General features: G+C 36.2%; 1 protein-coding gene across 2 annotated transcripts in view; it reads left to right on the top strand.

Moving 5' to 3' along the window:
* emei (transmembrane protein 161-like emei) overlaps positions 1–23,885 on the top strand; it is an 89,019-nt gene that overhangs the window by 28,282 nt on the left and 36,852 nt on the right. For both annotated transcript variants that reach the window (XM_090412838.1, XM_090412847.1), the window contains exons 6-7: positions 6,332–6,392; positions 14,744–14,887. In XM_090412838.1, coding sequence (XP_090268964.1) covers positions 6,332–6,392; positions 14,744–14,887 — 205 coding nt within the window. The remainder of the gene's footprint in view (positions 1–6,331; positions 6,393–14,743; positions 14,888–23,885) is intronic.

Genomic DNA, 23,885 nt, shown 5'->3' with positions numbered 1-23,885 from the left:
TAATCTTTCTCAGGACTCTCATATCCTCAGTGTCTAGTCTTTGGTCAAGTGTTTTACTTCTGACCTAGCTCTCAGATCCATAGGTTAAGACTGGTTTGAACACTGTCTTAACTTAACTTATAACTTAACATACAGCTAATTTAGTGTTCCGACTAATTTCTCTTTTATTCCATATGAATTTATTCACTTACTTCCTACCATACCGGCTTTGTTGATTCTGTTGTCTATTTCCATATTTAATTTACCATCTTCACTAAAAATCATGCCTAAGTAGCTGAAATGTTTTACTTGTTCCACAGGTTCTCCGTTCAAAATGCAGTTGATATTTTCAACGATTCTGCCTATTTTCATTGTTTTTGTCTTTTTATTGCTGATCTTCATATCTATTGCAACAGTTATTCAATTTAATCAGGGAATCTTGCAGACTTGTAGTGGATTTATTTAGAAATATAACATTGTCTGCATAAAGCAAAGAGCTGACATTAACATCTCCAATTTTGATATCATGTTTAATACCACTTTCCTTCATAATATGATCCATATAGATAATGAATAAAAGAGGGGATAATATAAATCCTTGTCTCATTCCAGATTTAACATTAAACCATCTTCCTGTATTTCAATTCTAACTGCTGACTTACAACTCAAATAAAGACTAAGTATATTGCTTGATATAATGCCCCGTTGACACCATATAACTGTAGAGTATTGAATAGCTTCTCTCTTGGCACCTTGTCATAAGCCTTTTCCAGATCGACAAAACTTAAAATACAGATCTTTATTATATTTCCATGCTTTCTCGACTATTTGTCATAAAGTGAAGATCTGATCCTGACAGCCTCTATTTAGCCTGAATCCAGCTTGTTCTTCACCAAGCTTTTCTTCCACAATTCTTCTCAACCATTTCTCAAGTATACTTGCATAGATCTTGTCAGGAACACTCAGTAGGGAAATACCTCTGTAATTCTCAAATTCAGTTTTATTTCCCTTTTTATATATGGGTACTATGAGAGCTCTACTTCAATCATCGGGAATTCATCCCTCTGTCCACGCTTTCTGAACTATGCAGTGCAGCCACTGTAAGACTTTTATACCACCATACTTCAGCATTTGTTGATGAATATCATCTACTCCTGCTGGCTTTCCACATTTCAGGCCATTGATGGCTTTTTTCTCCTTCAACTATGGATATGTATTCCTGACTGTATGCCTGTTGAGTGTTTTTACCACTGTGCTATCACTGCTTGTTTCATTTAGCAATTTTTCAAAGTAATTACTCCATACTTCAAGGATGTCTTTTTCTCCTGTTTTCATGTCACCTTTATCTTCTCTAACTCCTTTTACAATACTCTTTCCTCTATTTCTAAGCTTCTTCAACAACCTGCAGAATATTTTGCCACCTTCTTGATATTTATTTTCTATGTTCTTGCCAAAGTCCTCCCATGACTTTTGTTTAGCTAGTTTTGCATAGTGTTTAGCTTTCTTACATTTGTCTCTGTAATATCTAAGAGCATAAGAGCACAAGCTGACTTATATTGTTTATTTGCTTCAGAAAATGATTGTTTTCACTTTCATTCCATCAAAGCCAAGATTTTGTTTTGTCTGCATGGAAAAAGGAGGACTGATTATGAACGATGAACATTGTGTTTTCCATGTGCTCCAAATTGTAATTACCTGGAGGAGGAGGAGGAGAAGGGGTGGAATTCGTGTACCCTGGACTCCCTGGAAGTACATTCCAGGCAGACCTATCAGCCTTCTGGAGGTGACCAATTCTTACCCATCATCCAGAGGAGCTTCATGTAGGGTCTGCCTACAATATATTCCTTATTAACAACTCAAGCTATTTCTCTATCTGACACTTGTCTCCCATTCACTTCCATGGCCATTCTTTTTACTCACTCATAATGATAAATTCTTTCACATTTCCTTTTCCCTTTCCAGTTAATTTCTTTTCATAATCTGATTTCCTAGCTTGTTCTTTATAGCATTCCAGAGTCTCATCATTATTATTTTTCTCATTATATTCTCTTCGCCAGTCTGATTGGCCGAGTGGCTAGCATATCCCGCTTTCCAGCCAAAAGGCTGCGATTCAAATCCCGCAGTGGGCAGGGATGTTTGTGATTGTCTGTGGAAATACTAGTGGTGATGGTGATGAGCAGTAGATGGCATTGGTGTTAGTTGTGGTTATTTGTAGGTGGATTTGAGTGGTGGAGACAGTTGTAGAGTAGGTGCCCTCCCTCGATGAGTCTTTGGACTCCCTGGAGGTGTCACTCCAGGGAGTCCAAAGTATTTTATTATTTTATGCAGTTGTATATTGGATAGTACTTTGGAGTCCAAAGTATTTTATCCAATTGTATATTATTATTGTATAATAATATACAATAATAATATATCAGATCCACAGTATCCTCTTTTTATTTTGATCTTTCTTTATGTATTATCCATCCATTTCTCATACCCTCCTGAGTAGGGGCTTTAGGCAGTTTAATGCAGCCAGCTTGTCATTTCTCTGCTGCATCCATCCCTCTAGTGGTAAGTATTTTATATCTGTAGAATTTTGTTAGAGATGACAAAATTGTGATAGAAGAATGGACAAACGGTGCTCGTTTGTCCATTCTGAAGGATAAAAATCCAAGTTTCCAGGAGAAAAATCCCTCTATCTCTGTATGAGACTGGCATGTACTGCAAACTTCTTCTATAAGTTACTGTATAATTTAACTATCCCTAAGTAATTCTGTAAATTCATTTTCCCTCATTTTGCATATTTTCTATGCCCTCCCTCTAAATCCCCATAGATGAAGTCACCCATGATGATAGTCCTTCCCGTGTCCATAAGATTTTTCTGTCTATGCAGTTCATATTCATTCTCTCCAGATAATCTTGCCCTGTAGCAGTGCCCAGTTGTGTATTTTGCCCTATCACACCAGACAGCCAGCCTGAAAACCATTTCCTGTGTTACTCATACTACAATCACCATTTGGAGATTTGTACTTAGGTTGGATTTAATCCACTGCAGCCATTAATAGCAGTCCCTTATCCTTCTTATCTTGTCTATCTTCCCTAAATGGAACTGAACTTGCATTCTTTTCTCTAACAATATTCTCTGTCAGCTGTTTCTCACTAATGCCTATAATTTTTAGTTTCACTACATCTACCATTAATAAGAACTCCTTGCCTTTTATTCTTGATACTGTGGCATTAGTATACATGACAACCAACTGATGAGCTGAATGCTGAACCAAAATCATCCCCTTCCATATTTCCACAGTTCACTTTTCACTTTGATAAAACTAGTCCTGCATTTTCTCTGAGTCATCTCTAACAAGTTCTCTCTGTGTCCAGTTCTCTAAGTCTCCATACTGCAATTAGGGGAACAATGGTACATTGCATCATTCAATTGAAAAGGAACTGAATTTAATTCTCGTCATGATAGAAGAATCTTTATATGGGCTTTTTCAGTTGATAGCTGATCTTATGCAGAGGTAGCAGGGTCTTTTTCTCCTGGAAACTCAGGTTTTTCATACAGACAAATTGGACATGAGAACATACATAATTTACAAACAATGTACTAGTGGTGATAGTGGGTAGTAGATAATGCTGTGTGTTGATGGTAGTAGTTGGCGGATTAAGTAAGGGTGAGCTGAAGTTGGAGGTGCATGCCCTCCCACGATGAGTCCTTGGAGGTGTCACGTAATAATAAGTTATCATTATCTCTAAAGCTGTTTGTCATTACGTTCACTGTTTCTACCCATTTAATTTAATGCATGCATTCATTCACACTCATGCAATTATTTGGACAATTCACATTCACTTTTTCATGAAACAACAATTTTCACAAGAAGCAGCCCATCTTGTTTGTATAAATCCTTTTGATCATCAAAGTTATCACATGACATTAAATACTGTACACATTTCTCCTAAGCAATGCACTTATGGACAATACAAATAAGTTTGAAATTGCAGCTGTTCTCTCCAGTTTCACTCCTGTCATACCATGGTAACAAACTCTCATTCTTTATTCTATTATATCATCTCTCATAATATACTTTTTATCTTTTCAAATAATTTATTCTGACTAGCACAATCATATCACATTTATTCTACTTGCTTATATATTGCTTTAAACATGTCATGAATCTTTGTGCCAGAGAAACATTTCATAGCTTTATCATCCTGTATGTCTCTGATTATGGAATCTTCGTATATCACCATATCCTTTTGTATCTGTTTCAGTTTTCTTGATTGATCCTTTATTCTTCACATGTATTGTCTCCTTTTCTGGTATTTGTTAGCCATTTTCTACTCTCTGTCTGACTTTCATGTAGTACATAGCTTCAACAAGTGCAGCACATGTTTAATCTTCAAAATTTCTAATATTATGATTTTTTTTTTTCCCATTTGTATCATATCTCCTTACTTTACAGCATTGCCTTCATTATTCCAACCTGAGTGGATTCTAAAGGCAGTCTTTATTAAGTCAGGAAGAAATTCTTGGGATAGTAATTGAGTTTTACTAATAAAATTGTAGTAAATATGGAAACAAATGTCAAAAATGACCATTAGATCAGCCGATTGCATGGAGTGGGCCTTGATCCTCATGAAGAAATGTGCTCAATTTTTGATAAAGGACCTGGATTGGTTAATTTTTTTTTAAATTTAATTTTAAATAGGTTTTAATTTATTTTTAACATAATTCTGAAACCCAACTGTAACAACCAAACAATAAACTTTTTTCAAGCAATTTCAGGCCTCCAGTAAGCAGGACAGTGGTCTTACACCAGTGAGGAAATTAATCTCCAATCTAAAGATAACTGCAAACATCCATGGTGAGATTTGAACCCACCATGGAAGCCTTTTTCAATGGGGGAGGTGGTTGAAATAGAGAGTATATTAACCACTTGGCCATCCAATGAAGTGTTGACAGTAAGTCATATAGTAACAAGATCATTCCAAAATACATGTATAGTTTCTTCACAGTATTATTATCCAGCTGATAACACTATTTAAGAATTTAAATACTAGATTTGATCATTAGTGGGTTTCCAGCTGGTCTTTTGGTAAGTGGATCTATAATGAAGAAGAGTGACTATAATTGATTCTATCCATAACTGTGGCTGCTTTTCCTTTATCCAATTTAGAAATAGTCAAGTGGATATAGTTCTAAGATACTGTAGAACATTAAGTTCTGCATAACAATGGCATCATCACTTACGACTTGGAGCAATTGCATTCAGTATTGTGCATAATGTCCATGTAAGGAATATGGCATTAGCAAAGTTGTGTTTTAACCAGAACTTGAATCTCAGTTGAGATTAATGAGTGTCCTAAGATATGTGTGGACTTCTGCTTTTGATAAAGAGCTTCAAACTTATCATCAAAATATGTTCATTTTTCTTTGAAGAGTGCATCAGAGATTGTTTCAAGATATGAATGAACCAAATAAAGCAGTTAATTCCTCTTTTTGGTGAAGTCATCAGCTGGAATAATAATACTGTAAAGAAACTGCTCATATTTTAGAAAGACCATGCAATTCTATGGTTTAGTGGTAATCCATGAAGAGGGTCATTCCTTAATATTGTGAATTACATTGATTCTCCTACCTTTCATGTTACAAAATTTCTTTCTCTTTTTTTAAGTGTATGCATAAATCGGTTTAATTTTTTTTATAAAACGTTCAGCATATTTCTTGATGAAGATCAGGGCCTTTTCCTTTGTTAAACTAACACCCAGCTTCTTGGAAGTCTGGAGTGATTGAAAAGGTTCTGTGTTTGGTCTCTAGAGCAGTATTTTAAGAGTATTTAACCTAAGCCTCTTAGCCTACTGATGGTACATGGTACCATCAGTAGGCTAAGAGTCTGTGTGTGGTAGCCTATTAATGCATGGTAGGTTGTCAACTTTTTTTTTGTGAGTGGAATTTACATAAATAAGAATAGATTTTTGACTTCATAATCCATTCAGGTTATTTTAGTTGGAAGAATAAAATCTCCATTGAAGGTACTCCTCTGGGAATCCATTTCCCCCTCGATGGCTAACTGTAGAGAACTGGAAGATTCTTTTTCTTCCATTCATTCCCAATTTGGTAATAGTCCAGTTAGTGGAGCAATTTTTTGATCTGTTGTAATGATCCTGCAATGAGCAAGATAAACATTTGCATTCCCATTTATTCAGTTAATGAATGTTGAAGTAAATGAATGTACAGTATGCTGTAAAGCAATTTGCTTCTTTATTAATGGTATTTATTTGTTTTTATTAACCAGTGTCATTAAATATCTTATTTCAGTTTTATGTAATCTTTGTTTCCCTTTGTTAATTCAGAATTATTTTATTTTAGCATATTCAAGTTTTAATACAAGTGCCCATGACTTTTTACAAAACCAAGGACTGAATTCCAGGTAAATCAAATTTCATTTAGTCCATATATTGAGGTATTGTTTCTTAATGATATATATTACACAGAAAGAATTTCATGTTTTTGATGTGTTTTAAAATGCAGACTGTTTTTGAAATTGGATTCATGAAACCCAAAGGGTTTTTCAGTTTGAATGAGAATTTGAGTGACCTAACAATATGTTTAAAGATTTCTTAATTGGGTGGGGACTAATCTTTTTAGTAAACTTTTTTATTGTTTCTTTTATACAGAATAAGAAATCTTCAAAGGAATCCCTTAATGTAAGGGTTGTTGCTATTTCATAATTCTCAAGTATCTGTGTAGTATATTGTTGATATTTAATGCTTCCACAACTGAACCATGAAAGAATTCATTCAACATACTGCCATGAATTCTTTCATGGTTCAGTTGTACTGAAATTACAAGGTTATTCTGACATTGTCATGTGGTGTAAAATTGTATCCATTAATGATGTAGAGACTTGTAATATAGAGGTTTGATGTTATCCATCTTATTCATGTTTATTTCAGTGGTGAAATTTGCATGGATAAGGAGATTAAAAAACCTAATAGTCTTGTGGTAGGCACTTGGCCACCTGAAGAAAGTTTGATTTTAGTTGCCGATCAGAGGAATAATTTCTAAGCCTTTCTTCAACCAGTTAAAGAGCTAGTCAGTCCCTGGAATGGGCAAGTAGGATTTTTTTTTTCTCCCAGAAACAAGGATTTTAACCCTGCGACTCAAGAAAATCAACCATAAAACTTTCAGCTGTTTCAGACAACATTGTATATTGTTAGGGACTATGAGGGTGCAGCAGTTATTTGCCATACTTTCTTCCCTGCATACCAATTAAAAATCACTGATGGTTTTGGGATAGTCATCCATGATTGGCTTAGTGTGGAGATTGGCTGCTTCTCAGTTTCTGAAGAGGTTATTTAGGACTAAATCTTCACCCACCCCCACCCCTTTTGGGGAATATAAGGCATCAACAGATTTATTTTATTTATTCATTTTAGTTAAAATACATACACCAGAATCCTAAATAGAGAAAACAATAAATATTTCTTCTATCTTGTTTTTATAACTTTATTTTGATTAGTAAACTGATTTTCTGTTTTTATGATTCTCTTGATAATCTGTACCCTAATGATGAATGCACCTGTAGGAAAAAAGTAGAGAATTTTTTTTCAGAAAAAAATTTTCCTAAACAAAAACTGGTGAAAAAAGCAAGCTAGATTTAGTCCAAATAGTGGTGGTCAAGACCAGATGTTTACTTTATGACAAATAAACCTTCATGGGAATATAATAGGGATTTTTGTTTAATGCTGAAATTAAAAGTAACACTATTTTGATATATCATTCTCCTCCACATGGATTTTGTTCTTTGCTCTACAGTTGTTTTATCCTATTATAACCAAGGCATTTCCTTGTTCATTTTCTATACCTACAGACATTTGCTTTTTCTTTTTATGCAAGTTCCACAAAATAATTAACCTATTAGCTTTTTTTAATCTGTGTGCAGAGGGCATTTATATATATATATAATGATTAGTCATGATTATGTCTAATATAAAATGATTAGTCATTTTCTTTTTTTTATCAAAGGGTACTTCATAAATTCTGCTTGTATATATTAAAGGAAAGAATAATCAGTCAATAGTTGAGTGGAAAAATAATATTTTCTTTTGAAACTGAAAAAGATTTGAAAGTGACCAAATGCTTATCAGAATTATGTGAGAATTGCTTTGATTTCAGAACTATGTAATGATGAGCTTTGCTCAGGAGCTCATATTTATATATACATAGGCTGTTCAATAAGTTATAAGAATATATTTATACAGAAAACAGATTACCTTTAATTGTCATCATTTACATGGTCTTTTTCGAAGTAACTACTGTGAGAAACGATGCATTTGTCCCAACGTTACATCCACTTCTTAAACACATGTGAAAGTCCGTTTTTTGAGAATTCTTTCAAAACTGCCTCCGCAGCTTTTACACATGCTTTGTTGCTTTCGAAATGGCAGCCTGTTAGTGGTTTCTTGAGCTGAGGAAACAGCCAGAAATCGCACGGTGCGAGATCAGGACTGTATGGAGGATGTGGTAGGATATCTATGTTGTTCTTCTGCAAAACGTCCACTACACCACCAGCAATATGTGGCCTTGCATTATCGTGGTGCAATAAGAAGCCGTTCTTCAGCAATGGACGCTTCCTTTTGACGTGCTGTACCATTGTCCGTAAAACATCTGCATAGTATGAGCCATTTACAGTATTCCCTGGTTCTACAGCGTGTTGGTAAACATTGCCTTCATAGTCAAAAAACATTATGATCATAACTTTACCAGCCGATTTTACAGTTTTTGCTTTCTTGGGGCTAGGCGAAGATGGATGCTTCCATTCACTGCTTTGTTGTTTCATTGTAGGGTCATAGTGATACAACCAAGCTTCATCTGCTGTAATGATGCATTTTAAGAAGTTGTCGCCTTCTTGTTCCATGTGCACACATCCACTCGATGCTGCATTTGCTCCAGTGTCAAGAGTTTGGGAATCCATCGGGCGCAAACACGTTTCAGTCCCAAATGTTCAGCCATGATTGAGTGAACATTTCCCACTGAAATATTCAGGACAACATGTAGCTGGTTACTGTAATTCTGTGATCCTCCTTGATGATAATTGCTGCTGTGTTGATCATTGTCTCTGTGATGGATGCTGAAGGTCATCCCTCACATTCAAGCTCTTCCACATTTTGCCTTCCTTCCTTGAAAGTTTTATGCCAGCGGAAAACACTTGCCCTCAACATTGCTTCATCGTGGAAAGCTTCGCGTATCATGTTAAAAGTGTCCGATGCCGATTTTTGCAAACACAAAATTTAATCGCATAACGCTGTTCCAAGGAAGCTTCCATTTCGATGACTGGTCGCGGCTCATAGGCGCACCAAAACACGCTTGTGTTTAGTCACGTGACACTCTGGCACATCAGCCCGTATACGCCATCTATCAACCTCTTTTATTAATACAGACAGCAACATTTCTTTATTCCACAGAAATTAATATTGTGACGAGTGGTTTTGTGACAGTAAAATTTAGTCTTATTACTTAATGAACAGCCCTCGTATATATTTTATATTTATTATGCTTTTGATTATTGCTTTATTCTGCCACTTGTAGTTTTCCTTGTTAACTGATTTAAAGTGTGTATTTTTGATCGACAAGTTTTTGATTTGAGTGAGAAGAAAAACCAAAGATCTGAGGAATGAGCTAGTGGAAGAAAGAAACAGTGCTCAAGAAAATATAATAAATAATACTTACTGCTTTATTTCAAAGGTTTAGTAATTGATAAGAACATGTTTCTTTATTATTATCATCATTATCATCATCAGTAGTTCTAACAGGCACTTAATATTATAATTAACTTAATTACTTAGACGAGTTGCCAAAAGGTGTACCACCTTATTATTAATTTATTCTTGATTTAGACAGGTCTGCAAGAAGACGTACTTTGCATTATGGGAGATACTGAGACAAGGAGTGATGAGAGCTTGATCCACCTTTACTACGAGTTGCCTCAGTCCTGAAGATACTTCAGGCACAAACTTTGTTTGCTTACACTTGGGTAAAGGATTAAACTAAATTTATTATAGGCTAACCAAGTGGAAAATAAACTTCCAACATCTTTCTCTAAATCCAGAGTAAATTAATAATAAGGTGGTACACCTTTTGGAAACTCGTATAAGTAAATATGACTTCCCCATTGCTTCTGTTTTAGTATCACCACTTCTGGGTCTGGCTCCCAGTGATGAGACCTCAGTAAAGGTCGAAACTGGTCTGGGTAGTGGCTCTTCCTTTAATTCATAGCATCATACATGTCTGAAAGGAGATGTGCTTTGCATTATGGGAGATACTGAGACAAGGAGTGATGAGAGCTTGGTCCACCTTTACTACGAGTTGCCTCAGTCCTGAAGATACTTCAGGCACAAACTTTGTTTGCCTACACTTGGGTAAAGGATTAAACTAAATTTATTATAGTCTAACCAAGTGGAAAATAAACTTCCAACATAATCACTCTTCCTTTTACTTGCAACATACTGAAAGAACTCTTTGAGATTACTTTTGGCATGTATTGCTAATTTCCTCTCATACTATGCTTTTGCCTTTCTTACCATGCTGGTCACCATTCGGGCTTGTGCTTTGTACTGCTCATGTGCCTGCTGGTCACCTTTCTCTTTGAATTCCTACCACAATTGTTTTTTTTCTCTCTCTCTCTTTTTTGTAGCTTCTATTTAATGATTATTCATTTTTTTAACTCCCACTTGATTTATCATCCTGACTCTGTGTATGCAGTCTGCTATTACTTCCTCCCCAAATGCAATCTCAACATCCAGCCCTTGCAGTTTCTCATGCCATGGCATCATTGCTTCAAGCAATCTCCTAAGTTTATCATACTTACCAGCTCTGTAGCATATACCCCCCCCCCCCCAACCCAACTGAAAATTTTACACATTTAGTCACCTCCTGGTTCAAAACTATATGATCACTCTCACCAGTTAGTGGCAATGTGGTCATCTTAGTTATAGACAAATGCAGTTCTGTGTAGAGCATTCAGAGTATGATCTTGTCCTGAATACTCTACATAGAATTTACTGGAAAGGCACTTGTTGTTTACATAATGGTATGAACATAAATTTATGGAAGCCTGTGAAATTCTTATCAACTACCCTAATCTTAACAATAATAATGGTCTAAAAATCACAAGAATATGGAAGGCACATATTCTACTTACACAAACTTCTCATCTGTAAGTAATTCAGGATCTTAACTCTAATATAACAACTCTGGTGTTAGATTAGGACACCACTTTTTCTGTGATTAAATTTTCTGTATGAATATTTCTGATAACGTTATTATAAATAGAATTATTATAGCTTTGATTTAGTTTTATTTTTTCACGAGAGGTCAGGTTAGTAGAATAATGGTTGATCAAATCATTCTCTCTTTGAAATATATTACATTTCAAACTCTGTTTGAAATGTAATATAGCTTGTCTCTGTGTGTGTGTGTGTGTGTGTGTGTGTGTGTGTGTGTGTGTGTGTGTGTGTGTGTGTGTGTATACTCCAAATGATGACCTTAATATGAAGGTCGAAACGTCAGGAAATTAAAGTAATTATTTCTAACACAGTTGTAGTCTCCATAATTTGTCTGAAACGAATGCAGATCACTGTGTAACAGTGATCAGATTCTCTTGTTGAAGAATTCATATTGTAGAATCTCTTTAATTTTTTGACTCAAGACTTTACATTGTTATTATTATTAACAGAGACCTCCAGGGAGTCAGGAACTTGTCAAAGGAGGCTGCATATTACACATACCAGCTGTCATACCTATTCTTGAATTCATTCACACTGCTTGCACACACATCCAATAGCAGTCCATTCCAATCACATACTATGAGAGAAAAATGCAGATCTCATCCCCTTCTTGGCAGCATTATTCTCAGCTTCCAAGGTTGCCCATTTCCCCACCCTCCATAAAATGAAAAATTCCATCAACTGAAATCCTTTTGACTCTTTCAGAAGCTTGTATGTCTGAATCCTATCACTCCTGTTTGCTAGTGTCTGCAGTGTGAGCTGAACACTTGTTAGCATCCATGCTGATATCCCGTCAGTCCATATTGCTTAATTCTTATTCAGTTTGTGCAACAGCTCTAATACCTCCTCACACCTTAGTTTCTTCATCCAGTGAAGAGGTAGCAGTGAGCCTTTTAGCAAAATGGGCACTCATTAGTTGAAATTTTATTCTTGAAAGGCAGTACAAGTCAGAGTTGCTTTCATACTGTTACAGTGTCATTGCTCTGGCAATGAGGCCACTAAAAGCATTAAGCCAGCTGTTGAAACTATAATGCTACTGTTTCCTATATACACCATTCAGATGTACATGCACAGCATTAACTTGTCAGCAGCTACTAGGTACTTGTCTAGGTGTTTATTATTAGTTGAAACAGTATTCTGTCATATTTGCTGTTTCTGTTATTCACTAACCATTCTGAACTCCCCCCCCCCCCCGCCTTCCTTAAAGCTTGATCATCAGTCTGACACCAGACTGATTATTGAATGCTTAAAATGTGGACTTTCTTTTTTTTTTTTTAAATCTCTCATTCCTGTGATCTCTTATCTTTTTTAATTAAGTGACTAGTAACTGCTGAGGAGAAAACTTTTTTTTTCCCTCTCTCTCTTCTATATATGTGTGTGGATCAGCAATCTTCCTCCACTGACTTTCTAATATCCCTGCATATAGTCAGAGGATTAGTTTCAATAGATCACAGTATAGCAGCTGCTCTCATAAGTACAACATCCAGACCAGTACCCCTAGTAGCCTGCTGACAAGTCGAAGTTGTGCATGCCACACCTGAATGGTGTAGCATAGGAAACAGCAGCATTATAGTCTCAGCAGTTGCTTTAATGCTTCCATTTTAATGGCTTCATTACCAGAGTGATAATACTGTAACATTATGAAAGCAACTCGGGTGTTTAATGCCTTTCAATGTGCAATGCATGAACAGTATCACTGCAGTGGCTAGATGGAATTCTGACTTAGAGGCATTTAGTTATCATCCTGCACTAAGAACCTAAATATGTTTAGTCCTTAATGTGTGTAGTACCTGAACCTAAAGGCATTCATTTCATGCATTTACTGCAGTATAACCTAGCCACAGTCTTGCCACTACTGATTTATTTATTGCCAGATTGTTCATAACCTTATAATACCAATTAGAGTCAGCCATTGATGTGGCTATTTGGACATTGTACCTTCATCTGTATCTTCCATCATACCTATCCTCAGCTAGTTCATATATACTAGCTTATCTAAATCCAACTATATATAGATAGATATAGATCAGGAATCTTCTTTCTCTGACTTTGCGTGCGCGCACACACACTTATGTGTGTGTGAGAGAGAGAAGAAAGGAATCTGCTAATATGTTGATTTAATTTTGCTAATGACAAAATACACTATTTGGCGGAAGATGATTTTCACTGATTGGTGTGAGACCACCACCTGTTTTATTAGAAATATGAAGTGGTCTGAAAAAGTATGTTTGATGTATAGAGAAGAGCAACCAGATTTTCACAATCTGTATCATAAATATCAATCCCCAAAGCCTTCAGGTCAACTAGAAATCTTTTTTTCATGCAAAAAATGTATATTCACTTTCTTTTACATTTTGATAATACTCAAATAAAATGAAATTTCTCTTTTTTTAGGGTTGATATTTACTTCCAGCCTTTTCTGGTGTAAACACACATCTGTACTTTCTTTAGCCTCCAAAAACCTCTAGTCTCTTCTGAATTTATACTCATTTATACAAATCTTTGATCTGTCTTATTTTAGAATACTCTTTTCATTTTTAGGGTAGTGCTTTACAATTATACGTAATTATGTACAGAAAAGGGCAACTCAGCTAATTTATGATGGATTCACATCACTATCTCAACAGATGTTTGTCTTTTTTGATAGATGCTGTTCAGCCAAACTGGCATCCATAATTTCTCCATATTCCTTTAAACTTATAACATTAGCAATATCTGTTCATAACCCAACATCAAACCCACTACTGCCATTCCTCCTCCTCCTCCTACCTTTTTATCTTTGTGGTCTTTAACAACCTTCTCTTTCTGATTCCTCCTCCGCTCACATTGATTCTTTGCAGTGTGAGTAGTCTACAAAAAAAAAAGTCTTCAACTGAAGCTGGGCAAGCAGTGATTTTCTTCTTGAAATCTTGGGTTTTTTTTGCATCCTGCATAACATGCAATTTTTTTTTTTTTAATCCAAATCCCATTCATGAAAGGTCATAAATCTGTAGTACATTAATATTATAGGCAAACAGGTTATGCAATCAGAGGGACTATAAATAAGCTGGTGGTGGTGTCCCATATTGGCAATAAAATTATTCTTTTATCTAAAGTTTTTGAATGATAAGTTGCTGAGTCAAAGTTTTACAGTTAACTAAATTGACTGTGTTTAATTTTTGCAGAATAAAATACTGTAACACATGTTTAACACATTCACACTGGGATGTGTTTTGGTGCTGTACTAGTACAACACGAGGCATGTCACACAACTGGTATGAACATGTTAATTACTAGTGAATACAGTGAATTCTAACTTAGGAAACTTGTGTAGCTCTGGAATGGACTTTTAGATAGCCTATTATAAGTGAGTGAATTTGCTATCATGGTGTTTGCTGTACTGTGAGTTAGCTGTTGCATTTTTAATTGCTGTTGCACAAATGTTGCAGAAATATTTAAGTTGAATTTTCTGAATATATGAATATATTTTAAAAAAATTAAATTTTTTTTCTAGTGGACCAGCTTCTCAACTTATGTTCAAGTTATCTTTAGCACTTTGGTGTAGTCTAATGGGTGCTTTCTTTACTTTCCCTGGGTTAAGGTTTGCAAAAATGCACCGTGATTCACTGAAGTACTGTGATGAAAGTTCTTTTATGAAGTAAGTGATTGATTGCATATTTGAACTGATATTGAATATTTTCTTAATCGTGTAGTATGTACGAGGGTTGTTTGATAAGTTCGTGCAAAAATGAAGAAAACATAATTTTTTGGGGCCAAACATTTTTTATTTTTCAACAGTCCAATGATGCTCAAGTTTTTTGATCCTGTCCATATAGTATGATTTGTCCAACTCTTCAAAATAGGCAATTGTTTCGGCAATCACCTCATCGTTTGATGAAAATCTCTTTCCTTCCAGCATTTTTTCATATTTCAAAACGGATAGTAGGGAGGATGCAAAAGGACTTCGTAGCATAAATCTAACAATTTTGTGGTCATAATTGCAGAAGAGTGAGTGGGTGCATTGTCGTGGTGAAAAAGAGTCTTCTTTTAACCGAATGTGGTTGTTTTTTCCCTTTATTTTATTATTTAAACGATCCAGCAAAGACACATAATACACTCTGGTAATTGTTTTGCTCTTTTCCAAGAAGTCTATGAAGATTATGCCACGAGCATCCCAGAAGATGGTGGCCATAACCTTTCCTGCTGAAGGAATGGTTCTCGCTTTCTTTGGTGCAGATTCCCTGCTTGCTACCCATTGTATTGACTGTTCCTTGGTCTCAGGCTGGTAGTGATGAATCCATGTTTCATCTACTATTACGAAACGATGCAAAAATTCCTCTGGATTCCATTGAAACAGCTTCAAGCTGTCCTTGCAACAGTTCACATGTTGACGCTTTTGATCCAGTGTGAGCAAACGTGGAACCCATCTTGTGGATAGTTTTCTCACATGCAAATGTTCATGTAAAATATTATGTACATGGTCATTTGAGATGCATACAACCTTAGCAATTTCACGCACCTTCACTCTTTTATTATCCATCACCATATCATGGATTTTTTTCAATAATTTCTAGAGTAGTGACCTCAACAGGGCATCCAGAACGTTCAGCATCACATGCTAAACTGTGTGTGTGTGCTCATATGGCCGCTTTGAAAGTTACTAAGCCATTTATAAATCATTCTGATCGAAGGTGCAGACTCACCATAATGTTTATCAAGCTTAGCTTTGGTTTCCTGAACCGTTTTGCCATTCAAAAAGTAATGTTTAATTACTGCACGAAATTCTTTCTTATCCATTTTTCACAAATCACAGTACTTGATCGATTCAAATGAATGCCAAACATAGAGCAATAGATCTGTCTGACTGAAACTTGGTGTGTGATCCTCCAACAGTTGCCAGCAACTAAAAATAACCTCAATACGTACTGGTGGCGGCATCTCTTAGACTTTGCATGGACTTATCGAACAGCACTTGGTTGGGCATTGATTCCCCCACTTACAAACTAGCCAAGCATTTAGCCAAAGCGCTCTCACACTATACTGGCAATACACCATCGCACATAAAAAAACTCAGCCCACTTCAAAGCCAGTATAGGAAACCTTACACTCCAACACAATGACATAATGGTCAGTTTTGTTGTCTCCTCCCTATTCACGAATGTCCCTCTCAAAGAAACCTTAGAGCTAATCCAAGCTAAATTTCCTCCCGATATCTCAGCCCTATTTCAGTTTACAATGAACTCAGGCTATTTCGTTTGGCAGGAAAAATTCTACAAACAGATAGAGGGGACAGCCATGGGTTCACCACTTTCCCCACCCTTGACCAACTTCTTCATGGAGATGTTTGAAGAGAAAGCCTTAAACTCAGCCCCACAAAAACCTACCATATGGCTTCGCTATGTTGATGATGTTTTCGCTATTTGGCCACATGGCCCGGATTCACTCCTCTCCTTCCTAACACACTTGAACAACCAACACCCTAGAATCAAATTCACCCTGGAAAAAGAGGAAAACAATAACCTCCCCTTCCTAGACACACTAGTCACCCGCCAACCTGATGGAACCTTGGTTTTCTCAGTTTATAGAAAACCCCACCCATACAGGCAGATACATTCACCAACAATCCCACCACCCCCCCTCACAACAATATGGAGTTATTAAAACATTATTCAACAGGGCAAAAATAATCTGTTCTAATAATCAAGCCCTAACCACTGAACTAAATCACATCCGTGACACTTTCTCAGCCAGCGGCTACCCCCTCCAAAAAATCCAAAAAATACTTAACCCAGTTATCCACAACCCACCACCCCCCTTCCCTTCACAAAAAAGATTACTCTAAATCCATCACTATTCCCTACATCAGAGGCACCTCAGAAAAAATCAATAAAATCTTAAAAAAACATGACTTGACCACTTGTTACAGACCACATAGAAAACTGGCATCCCTTATCCGCTCCACCAAAGACCAACCACTTCCCCTAGACCTACCTGGTGTATACCAGGTCCCTTGCAGCTGTAAACTGTCCTACTTTGGCCAAACAGGCAGGACAGCAAATATCAGAATCTCAGAACACAAGGATTACATCAGATTTCACCAGTACAGCCACTCTGGGCTTGCAGACCACGCTCTGGATACTCGCCACAGAATAAGATGGAAGAAAGCCACAGTAATACACCGCAGCAAGTTCAAGTATGAAAGACTATTCATGGAATCAGCCTCGGCCCTTAGGAACATGCCAAACCTCAACAAATTTGGATGCATGAAACTGCCCCAAATTTGGGAAACTTTTATCAAAAGAACTTCAGCCCAAAGGCCAAGAACTACCAATATAGCCCGCCAGGGGGCACCATCAGGACTTTAAGAAAACGCTAGCGTCCTAGCCTCAGTCTCATTTGTTGTATTAGTACTTGTGTGCACGTGTCTTTTTAATAAGTTCCCAAGAAGATGGCAACGTAACGTTCGCCGAAATATCGGAAAGTGTATATTAAAGTTTATTTAATCTATATTTCCAGTATACGCTGTCAATTCCTTAAATATTAGTTATTATCTGCCTACTATCTGTTATAGACTCCTCATCAAGGTTAAAACATTATCACAAACACTACAAAGTTGCACACTTTTTCTTATTATTTGAATCAATGGTTCTTAGTGGCATTATATGAAAAAGTCAGTGGCATGTACAAAAAAGCTATCAGAGGGAAGTGTATTTATCATTTTTTTTCATTATTTGTGAATGACTAACCAGTTTATTCCAGCGCAAAGAAGCTTTGCATATGCAGATGATGTAGTTGTGGACACATGCTACTGTCAAAGGTAACACAATCAAAGGTAAACTTCGTTAGTTCTAAAAAGAAAGAAAACCTTGAAATGTATTGAGAGATTGTAGTGTTCATGATGCTACTTCTGTTGTAGTTGCTGCTATTATTCACTTGGCCACCCAGGTTGGCAATTTTTTTTTTTTTTTTTTTTTGGTACTTCATAATGTGGATCTCAGCTTTTAAAAATACTATTTTCATGATATAATTATCAAAATTAAAAACATAAAAAAAATTTTAAATAATAGGCAACAAAAATTGTTAGAACTGGTCCATATTACAATGGAGAAACAATGTTATTTGGAATGAGACAAATATGCCATACATTATATGCAGCATTGCATAAGAAAATTTAGATGAGGTCAAGTGGGGGTAATACATGTTCTTACACAGTGCAATAAGAATCAAGGAATAACACAATTTTATTTGATCTGCACTAAACAAGTAACATAGCACAGGTGGATCATGAGCAACAGTATGCCATCAATGTACCACCTATAGATTAAATCTCGAATCATTCTAACAAGCTTATATTTTTTGTACTGTTTTTATTTGGTTGACATGTGTAGTTTATTACATTCTCAGTTTTCATCCAGTGATTTTATGACCCAGACCCTGAAAAAACTGTTCATAGTAATAGCAGAACTTGAGGGTTACTGACTAAAATGTTTTATGTGAAAAATACTTTATAACATATCATGGACAGCAACTACAAAATTTGAAAACAACAAAGAGTACTATTTTTACAGTTTTGACTAAACTGTTATTTTATTTTTTATAAAAAAAGTACCAAAAAGATATGTAATTTTTTTTTGAAGAATTTGTACATAATAGAAGGAAATGTAGTAGTCGTTTTCATGCATTACTAAATTGCAAATCTGTTCAGACTTCACAAACTGTGTAGATTTTTGTACTCAAAGAAATGATGAGTATATGAAAAAGGTTATTAAATTTTATATAGTAATGGCTCATAGTTGAAAAAGGAGGATGTTAGTGCTGTTGCATAACCTGAATGTGGATTTGGAAATAGGAACAGATGGGATATCAGAATGTATGCTAAAAGAGTTTTCAGTTGAACTATCTGCGATTAACCAGTTCAGCTGAAAACTCTTTTAGCATACATATATGTATAATTTGGGTCTCAGCTCAGGAGAGATCCCACAGGAATGGAAAGAATTGTGATAATTCCATTGTACAAGGGTTGAGCAAAAAACTAATGTCTAAGTACCAACCTTATTAGTATCACTGGAGTAGTGAAGATTTTAGAAAAGTTGCCAAGAACATACATATAACAAAATCTGTTACAAACAGTCTATACTTTGCATGGAACAGCATGGGTTTATTAAAAGGAGGTCATGTTTTAGCACTTTGCTCCATTTTTATGATAATATTACAGCTGAGTTTGATAAAGGGAATGGATACAGTATGATAATGTTGAGTTTTGCTAAGGCATTTGATAAAATCCGCATGAAAGGCCTTTTGCATGAGCTGGAGAATATGGGATTGGAATATAAACTGTTGACTTGGAAAGTTGGTGGCTGTTGGAAAGGTATCAGAAAGTAGGATATGGGAGATGTGAATCTGGCAGATTTAAGGTGACTAGTGGTGTAAGGTAGGTAACATTGTTGGTCCTTGGACCATTGTTTAATTTATACATTAATGATATGGGAAGGACCTGATAGGAGATGTTCAGTTATTTACTGACAGTGCAGATATAGGCAGGAGAATCAGGGATGGTATGATTTGTAGCACTTACAGAAATACTTTAATGGGCAAGAACTGGTGGCAAATGATATTGGCTACCAGTTCAGTGTTAGTAAGTGTAAAGTTATGCACTTGAGATTTGAGGTTATGAGATTTCCAACAGCATATTATATTGGTGGGATTATGCTTAGAAATTGCAAGGCTAGAGATCTGAGTTATATTGCATAGGGAGTTGAAGTTAAAGGTCAGCAAAAATTTCACATAAAACTCAGGATAATTATGATTCTGAAACAAACATTGATGTGTAAGGACGAGGAAGTCATTTTGCCTCTTTACCAGGCCTTGATAATATGACATACCTGAACTACTGTGTGTAAATTTGGTCTTCTGGGTCTCAAGAGGATAAAGAATCTGTGGAGAAGATGCAAAGAAGAGTTACAAAGATAACACTGGGATTATGGCATGTAAATTATCTTGTAGAGCAGCAAGTGAGTGAGTGGAACAGCTTGTATGTTACGGTGAGTGTATGTAGTGTGAATGAGTTTAAGAGAAGGTATGACAGCTGGTGTGAATTATGTATAGCCTCTCTTAGTGAGTTCTTCACTTCCTGGAGGTCTCTGATGATAATATTACTCCATTATCATTGTCCTCGTGGTACCTGTTCCTCTGCTCATCACTCATTAAATTTTCAGGAAAGAATTCCAGGTGAGAATGACATGTAGAGCTTTGACATCTTCAGTGACATATGGCACGTTTTTTGATAAGTTAATCAAGTAGACGAGAACAAGTGGGAGTAATGCATGTTCTGACACAGTGTAACATTCCTTCTCTTTCTCTCAAGACATTACTTCACCCCTGAACAGCTACAAATCACAAATCCACCCAGCTATTGAATACTGCTCCCACATATGGGGTGGGGACCCTAAAAGCTCTCTCAAAATGCTCAACTCAATACAGAGGAGAGCATTAGATTTATCAATGATCCATCCCTTACCAACTCTCTCCCCCCACTTTCACACAGACGTATGGTCTCTGCAGTATGTATATTCTACAAATATTTCCATGGGAAATGCTCATCCGAAATAACATCAATAATTCCTCCTCTCAGTACAAAGCTCATTGGAACATGTGCAGCTGCTGCACAACATCCCTTCACAGTACACCTAGAAACAAACAGAACAAGTTTCCTTTCCTCTTCCTTCATCCCTGCAATTTATACAGTTACTAAGGGATAATTACCTGAAAAAGCATGTGATGGAGGGGGGGCCATGCATTTGAGTGTGTTAGATCTGGTAGTAGCATTAGACTGAATTCTGGTGTCCAGGCTATCAGGTGAAAAGACATGCTGTTAGAGAGCTACTGAAAGATTTGTGATTTTTGTTGATTTAGTAAGTGTTTTCTTAGATTTAATTGTGTACTTTTAGTATATTATTGTAGTTTTTTAGTGTAATTATTGTACTATAGCATTTTATAATATATTTGCAGAAATATTATTAGTGTTTACTACTCTTAAAAATGGCACCGAAAATTCATCGTAACAAGGCAGTGTCAAAAACTCAAGTTGTTGCTAGAGGAGAGCATTTGTCCTGATGAACAAAAGTACTGCTGCAGTGATAATGATAATTTATCTGAGGATAAGTTGACATTAGAAATATCTCGATTAAAAGAAATTATTAGAAAACTACCAGGAATTGGAAAAGGTGGAAAAACATTTGATGGAGGAGGTGAGAGAAGATGCACCTTGGACAATGTTGTATACAGATGACATCTTGCTGTGTGCAGATTCAAGAGAAGAAGCAGGAACTAAACTGGAAAAATGGAGAAAAGTACTGGAAGAGAGAGGTATGAGACTGAGCAGAAGTAAGACAGAGTATATGTGTTGCCCAGGAGACAGATCTGGAACTGGAAAGAAATGTCATCAGGAAGTGAGGGACTTTAGATATTTAGGTTCAACAGTGGAAGAAAATGGAGGAGCTGAGAAGGAAGTGGGATGCAGGATACAAGCGGGTTGGAGGAACTAGAGGGAGATGGCTAAAGTGTTATGCGATAAGAGGGTGCCGATCAATATGAAAGGCAAAATCTATAGGACAGTAGTGAGGCCAGCCATGACGTATGCTATAGAAACTGTGGCCCTGAGGAAAAATAACATCAGCAGGATGAAAGTAGCAGCGATGAGAATGCTTAGGTGGATGTGCGGTGTGATCAGAAAGGATCGTCTGAGAAATGACTATGTGAGGGGAACAGTGAAAGTTACGAATTTAGCTGCATCTCTCCTCTTCTTCGTCTACCTTGAGGAAGATCCACTTACTTTAATCTTTCCTATAAGGCCTTATATCAACCAACTCTTCTTATTTTATGACCCTTATGCTATTAGAGTACTCGAGGGCCATGGGGTCTTTTCATTTCTGGCCTTACAACTATGCCCTCTCTATAAACCTTTTTTTTTTCCCCAAATTTGAGCCTGCCTCAAATTTGGGAAACCTATATCAGAAGACCTTCAGCCCAATTGCCCAAGAATACCAACATTGCCTGCTAGGGGGCACCATCAGGACTTTAGGAGAAATAATAGCTTCCTGCTTCTTCCTCACTTACTGTTTGTTGTGCCTGCATACACGTGTCTTGTTCTTAAGTTTCTTGAAAATGGCAACGTGACGTTGCCGAAATATTGAAATATATTAAAATTTATTTTAATGTATATCCTAGTTGACATTGTAATTTCCTTAAATTATTTAGTAAAAAAATGCATAACCAACGTCTAAGCCTTTCCACTAGCATTATGAGACAGCAAATGAACTTTTTAATTAGATTTTGTTTCATGCATTTTTCCTTGTAAGTCAGACCATAGACTGTTATATAACTTATCCAGGTTTCATTTTGAAGTGGCAACTGTCATCATTATTATTATTACACGAACATCTGCATGAAATTGGAAGATTCATTTCAGGAAGCCCACTCTGGCCACCATCACCCCCAAATCCCTAGCCTCAATATCCTGTACTCCACTACCATCAATGTAATTACAGAATGTAATATTTTTGTCTCAAAGGGTATAACTTAACACTTTGCCAGATTAAACTGATAACCATTATCCTTTGCCTACAGTGCCAATTTATTTAAATCCTGTAGGATCTACATTACCTTTATTAATGTTTGCCTCCCTAGTTTTGCCATATCATCAGAAAACAACTGCATATTTCTCCTTAAATCATTCCTTTTATCGTTAATATACAAATTAAAAATGCCTGGCTCTAATACAGTGCCCTTACACTTTAATCACCCTCATTATCCTTGGATTCCACTCCATCATATACTACTCATTGGTGTCTTTTTGATAGACACCAGAATAGCATATGTTGGATAAAATCTTCCCCCTCCCATTCATGCCACCAGCCTCATATCCATTCCCATTTGCTCCAACTTATGTAATAGTCTTCCATGTGGTATTCTGTCAAATATCTTGAAAGTATAGCAGTATCACAGTGTAGCCATTTTCCTCTCCCAATTCAGTAGTCACTATTATAAAAAGTGAGTAAATTACTAAGGTAGGACCTGAATTTCACAAAGCCATGCTGCCCACCATATCATATATCATATTTATATAATATCATATATTTTTGTCCATCCATTTCTGAATTCTGCCTTTAACTACCATTTCCTTTATTTTAATCACCACTCCTGAGATACCAATTGGTCTGTAATTTACTATTTCTGTCTTATCTCTCTCTTTCCACTCCCTCAGAACCTTGCAAGAGCTGAAACTTAAACAGCTGCATCAGAGATACTGCCAGTTCTCATTCCTGTAACACATTGGCTGTATTCACATTAATATATTTCAATATCTTGAGTTCTCACATCAGTGTTTGTCACATTGACACCTGCAGTATCTCCACCTGAATGATATACATTTGAATTTACTGCTTCTGTCTTATCTCTTTCCACTCCTTGAAAAATAATCACTAAAAAAGTTATAATTTTTCGAGGAGTGGAAAGAGAGAGAGAGAGATAAGACAGAAGTAGTAAATTATAGACCAATTAGTATCTCTGCAGTGGTGATTAAAATCGTAATCGGAAATAGTAATCGTTCTTTCTCTTACTTGCCACATTGTGAAAAAACTTCAGGATTTTTTTGGATC

Source organism: Typopeltis vanoorti, chromosome 2 (genome assembly GCF_054136105.1).
Source record: "Typopeltis vanoorti isolate ZY-2024b chromosome 2, IOZ_Tvanoo_1.0, whole genome shotgun sequence".
Classification (NCBI taxonomy): domain Eukaryota; kingdom Metazoa; phylum Arthropoda; class Arachnida; order Uropygi; family Thelyphonidae; genus Typopeltis; species Typopeltis vanoorti.
Note: the sequence above shows the minus strand (reverse complement) of the source record. Positions and strands in the feature narration are given on the sequence as shown.